At 42.0% G+C, this 6000-nt stretch overlaps 1 protein-coding gene across 3 annotated transcripts in view; it reads right to left on the bottom strand.

Moving 5' to 3' along the window:
* Positions 1–2356: 2356 nt before the first annotated feature.
* MARCHF10 (membrane associated ring-CH-type finger 10) overlaps positions 2357–6000 on the bottom strand; it is a 137082-nt gene continuing 133438 nt past the window's right edge. For all 3 annotated transcript variants that reach the window (XM_082271269.1, XM_082271271.1, XM_082271270.1), the window contains exon 11: positions 2357–2503. In XM_082271269.1, the coding sequence (XP_082127395.1) occupies positions 2475–2503 (29 nt within the window). In that variant the 3' untranslated portion in view covers positions 2357–2474. The remainder of the gene's footprint in view (positions 2504–6000) is intronic.

Here is a 6000-nt window from a genome sequence, read left to right as displayed (position 1 = left end):
AGGTGCAAGTCCCTTTAACTCTATTCCCCACAATCCCCTGGGCTCCCAGCATCCCCTGAGTTCCAGGACACGCCCAGGGAGTATAAATGCCAGCTCCGCCCAGCTTCCTGTGCTCAGAGAGATCCTGCCTGATGGGACAGCAGTGACTGGGCAAGTGAGCTGTCCCCAGGTGCTGGGTCCTCATTCGATCGGTCTGGTGTGTGGGCCACCAGCAGTGAGCACAAGAGCACGCAGCATCTATCCAAGCCCCAGTCACTGGAGAGGACTCTGTTACAGTCCATGTGGAGAAGCTTTCCAAGCAGTAGGTTGGTCCTATCTATGGCCCCCAGAGCCTCCTGACCAAAGTCAGCATCAGCAGTGACTGTGTGAAGTCTGTGCCAGCAGGAAAACCCCACGGCTCCCAGTCTGCTGAATGAACGATCAATCTCTGGGAACACGTGAGAAATCTTCAGATCTTTATCCTATCTGTAAACTGAACTCAGAACACTCTGCTGCCATTTAGTGGCCATTACTAGAACTGCAATAGAATTGTTTTCACATGTTTTATGAATGTTTCTCCCTTCCTCATATTGCTGTTTTGTACTGCAAACCCCTGTTCACATGATCTCCTGTGTAATCTACGTTCCACATTGTTAAGTAAAGTAGTAATTGCACATCACCACTGGTCTGATCATTTGGCTGATACCGTTACATAACACTAGTATATGTATATATTTTTTACACTTATGTTTATTGCATGTGTATACATTTTTCTTTTGTTTTTAGCTTTTTACAGTGGAGTGTCTTCCACTTACATCACTTATTTGTTCATTCACACGATTTAGATTGCAAACACGTTTATTTATGGTCCAAAAAGTATTACATTTTATTTATTTTTTTTTGTATATCATTGGCAGCGCTATTTTTTACCTCCCCTCTTTCTTAATTTCTATTCCTGATTTCCCACTTGTGTGGTATCTCTGGGGTAGGCAGCAGCCCTTCCCTAATTACCATAGCGTGGAATGCCTAATTAAACAATTAATCCCACATCATTGTATGGCCAGTTAACCCTTCCATATGCTATCAAAAAACTTAAATGTAATTTTTTGGCTGGAGTTGCACTTTAAATCTGTACCTGTTCCAACGTACACACAAATTCCAACGTACACACAAATTAAACGTAAAGTGTTACTAAACCCAGGACCCTGAATTTACTATCTGGTCTCCCACAGTACACAGAACATTGAAATTCCATTTATTTTAGGCATTACAGAAGAAGTGTTTGAAAGAAAAAAAAACCTACATACTCACCTCCATGCTGCAGCATCCCTGTGTTGCTGCAGCTGTCCCCCTCCAGCTCTAAATCCGAGAACTGAGCAATCACTTTCCGCTTAGTTCTCGGCCTGCTCAGAATACAGGCAGACCCCCGAGTTATAAAAATCCGACCTACATACGACTTGTACTTAAGAACACAGGCAGCATGACGTCATGTCGGTTCTGGAAACCACCAGGCTGCCTTCTTGCTGCTCATCACATGCTGCCACCTACTGTCTGGCGGACTGGACAGCAATCCCACATCACTGTATGGCCAGTTAACCCTTCCATATGTTATCCAAAACTTGGGTTTAGTAACAATTTAAGAACAAACCTACAGAAACTATCTTGTTCATAACCCAGGGACTGTCTGTAGAGAGAGTGGTCACTGCCAGTCACCGCTCTCTCTGCTCTGCTCCTCCAGTGTTCACTGGAGCTCCAGGCTGCAGAGATGGGAACAGCTGGCTCCGGTTATCAGCAATAGGCTGAGCGCTGAGCTAGCTGCTGATCAGGCATCGATTTTGGTCCAACTTGGACCAGTGTAAATATGTATATACAATACCTGGCAGATACTCTTGGAAGATAGAAATCACTGAAGAAGATACTGCTACTACACGGATCTCCACTTGATTGAGGGGCCTGAGCAGAGCTGCTGCTCTCCTGCATTGTGAGCACAGAAGGATGGGCGCGTGGCATGGGTGCCATTCATGGAATGCTTTGTTTTTTTTCTGAATGAATACAAAGTTTTTTCTGATTGGATGAGGTGGGGAGTCTGACGTCACTGCCCCAACTCTCCACTGCTTCCAGGGGTATCAGCCAAGTATGGTATATACGTACTTACATTGGTTCAAGCTATTTAAAACATCAATGACTATTCTTTAAAGTTTTGTGTTTAGCTGATTGTCTGTAATTCAGCTTAAACTCACTTCCTCACAACTTTCACCATCTCAACCTTATCTGAAACAACTGTAAATATTTTTTCACATTTAAATTATTATTTTTTTTAATTTAATTGACTCATAAATAATTATTTTATTGATTAGGCTTAGAGTAAATCTGTGGAGGTTTGTCAATGTTGGAATGAATTGCAGATGAGGATGACCAGTGAGGATTCTGTAACATCTTCACACCAAATTCTTTTTGTATAGCTTTTCAGCCCAATTTCAGTAGAATTTGCATTTTTAGGTGTCCTGGTTATCTTCTCTAGAATCTGTTAAGAGAAATATTTTGTCATTGTACATTTTTCTTAGAGGCAGTTTCTGGGTTATCTTAAAGGGTAGCTCCACTTTTGTGGGAAAGAAATAGCAAATAAAAAAAACAACAACATTATTATAGCATATACAATTGCTACACAGATCATATTGTAATTGAATGTTGGTAAAAAAATTATCTTTTGTTTTCAATCTGCAGAGCTCTAATGCCCTGTAAAATACAATGCAATATGGCTACCTGGAGGTGTTCTGTACACAGATGGTGTACAGAATGCACCTCAGATGTGTCATTTCCTGCTTGTGTGATTGGCTTACTGATTTTCCCAGAAGTCTGCACTAAGATACAAGTAAGATTTTGGGCATCCCTTGCAACAAAATGTCATTTTTGGTGAGATACTACCAATAAGAAATCACATCTAAAGGGATGCAGACCCTGAAACATTCCTCATTAGAACTCTGCAAGTGCATCAGATGATTGATATGTATAAAATCACTCCCATTAGATTCAATTTCCACATGGACACAGGCAAGCAAACAGCTATTACTTCAGAATAACAAAAGGCAGGAATCTGCTACCAAATTTTTTAAAATCCCTGCAATGTACGTACAGTAGATCACCCACAGGGGAGTTTTCTTTTCTCAAAAACAGTGGAGTTACTCTTTAATCCTCAGAGGCCAAGCAAAGACACTCTAGAGCAGAAGAGAACACTATCTAACTGAAATGCATTCTATTGTTTCATGGGGGAGCTTTTGAAATCACAAAATATAACTAGTAAACAAGTTTATCTATTTTTTTGTCCATTCTTCCTCCCTCATGTGATTTTAATAGCATTGATTACATAGAGAGTGTTATTCTCCAGGTGCCTTCTCGTGCCCAGTGAGCTGCACATAGTGTATACAATGACTTGAAAAAGTATTCATACCCCCTGAAATTTTCCACATTTTGTCATGTTACAACCAAAAAACGTAAATGTATTTTATTGGAATTGTATGTGATAGACCAACACAAAGTGGCACATAATTGTGAAGTGGAAGGAAAATGATAAATGGTTTTCAACATTTTTTACAAATAAATATGTGAAAAGTGTGGCGTGCATTTGTATTCAGCCCCCCTGAGTCAATACTTTATAGAACCACCTTTCACTGCAATTACAGCTTTTTGGGTATTGTAATAAAGGTAAATTTATAATGAAGGTATACTGGACAGCCACTGAAATATCTAGTGAATATTTAAAATGAACTGACACACCAAGAGCAGTTTTGCTAAAAAGCATAAAACAAAACTTTACTGGACATCAAAATAAAGATTCCTTACATAAAAGTTACCATAAACATTAAAAAAAAAGACTCAAACAGACACTCCTATTCCCAATATCCCAAAGAAAGGTCAAATAATACTTAACTCTGACAACAGCTTGCACTCGATAACTGGAACAGGACAGTGAGTTTTTTTGCTGCATGCTTTCCTTCCACGGCTCCAAAAAATGAACCTCTCAAAATGAACCTCCCTTCCCCTAAGCTAGAGACTCTATTTATAGTCCTGTAGACCAGAGACCACCCACAGGATGTAAATATTCCTTCTTAAATATTTCTTCTTTATATCTTCTTATGGAGATGAACTGCTTTCTCCAAAATCCTCATTTCAAGTCTAAAGCAGACATGTTGTTCCTTTTGTGTTCCAAAAACAACTCTCCTTTGCCTAAACACATGTTTGTTTCAAAAGTCCTAAACCCCACCTCCCCATACCTCTGTTTAGCTCCAAAACCAATCGGAATGGTTTATTTGCATATCAATGGTGGTGGAGGAACCTAGCTTCTTAATACAGAATCCAACTATCAAATATCTATAGTAACACAAGTATGTATCTACCAGCTTTGTACATCTAGAGAGTGAAGATTTTGCTTATTCTCCTTTGCAAAATAGCTCAATCTTTGGCTCCATCCATCTTCCTGTCAACTCCAACCAGCTTCCCTGTCCCTGCTAAAGAAAAGTATCCCAACAACATGATGCTGTCGCCACCATGTTTCACTGTGGGGATGGTGTGTTCAGGGTGATTTGCAGTGTTAGTTTTACGCTACACATAACGATTTGCTTTTAGGCCAAAAAGTTCAGCTTTGCCTTTATCTGACCAGAGCACTTTCTTCCACATGTAGCACCCTCCTAGGTAGGTGGTAGAGCGAGTATAGTTTTGGATCCTTTCTGCTTGCCAGAGAGATCGCCAGGTAAATCTATATTGTTCTCTGCCTACCAGAGAACAGGATCTGCTAGGGAGGTGTGCTCATGGTCCTCAGGTGCAGCTCAGTTTGTCTGAAGTGTTTCTCACTGGTCCAATAGGGAGGCATATTGGACAGTGGAAGGAAACCTGACAAATGCACAGGCATTTAGTACAGCCCTGGTAAGTGTCCTGAAGAGAATGTAGTTGCATCAAGTCTGCTGCTAGAGAGAGCAAGACAGTGGCAGTATGGTTAAAGCAGTGTGTCTGCTTCCACAATTAACCTGGTGAGGCCAAGTGAGAGTTGTCCTTATCAACTGTAAATAGTTGGAGTATCCCACTATTCCCTTCTCCCATCCAAGTTCCACAATAAATATAAAACCAAAACCCCTGGACTGTTTATTGAGTAACAAGCCATTGGTAATAAGGATGGATGTGTGAACTGTCCCTCAGTGACTGTCGGCAGGTAATTAGAGGAGGCCCAAGAAGTCATCATACAGCAAGCTCTATGAGGACAGTGCTACATTTGGGGGCGTCATCCATGATTTCCTCTGAGTTACAGCAGTGGTTGCTACTGGCAACGGCCGGATATTTGCCCAAGTAGCGCTATGTCTTCTCGCGAAAAGTGCTGGAGTGTCGGTGGAGGAAGGATGTGCTGTATTGTAGGACAAAGTAATGTCTGCTTTACAGTGATCAGTGCAAGTGTGCTTTCAAGTCATGGTCATGGCAGTGGTTGCTACAGGCAACACCTGGACATTTACTCAAGAAACGTCATGTCTTCTCAAGTAAAGTGCTAGACTGTCGATGGAGAAAGGATGTGCTGTATTGTATGAGAAAATCGTGTCTGCTTTATAGTAATCAGTGCATGTGAGCTTTCAGGTTATGGTGAAGAAAGCAGTGACCCAGGGCGTGGGCATCGGCGCATCAGGGGGTATGTCAGGACATGTGCTGTGAAAGAGAATGTCTGCCGTGGAGTCGGTAACAGCAGGACAATTCCTAACAGCAGTGAGAGAGTTCAGTTGGCTTGGGAACAAGAAAGTGCAACCGGAGCTCAAGTCAAGACAGAAGAGGCAGATGTATGTATATCTGTGGCAGGGAACACAATCTGCATTGCAGTACCATTCGAGCAGGCTGAGCAGCGTTATGGCAGCAGCGAAGGGGTTACTGCAGAGCGCGGGAGAGAGCGCGCCAAAAAAATTTGCCCTGCAGGATAAGCCACCGCCGGAGAGTCAGCTAGTCTGGGGACATGGGCGGAGTCGCCGTATGCGGGCCGCCATTTGGAAT

The sequence above is a fragment of the Pelophylax lessonae genome, assembly GCF_965119305.1.
Source record: "Pelophylax lessonae genome assembly, chromosome: 11".
Lineage (NCBI taxonomy): Eukaryota > Metazoa > Chordata > Amphibia > Anura > Ranidae > Pelophylax > Pelophylax lessonae.
This window is presented reverse-complemented; position numbering and strand designations above follow the sequence as displayed.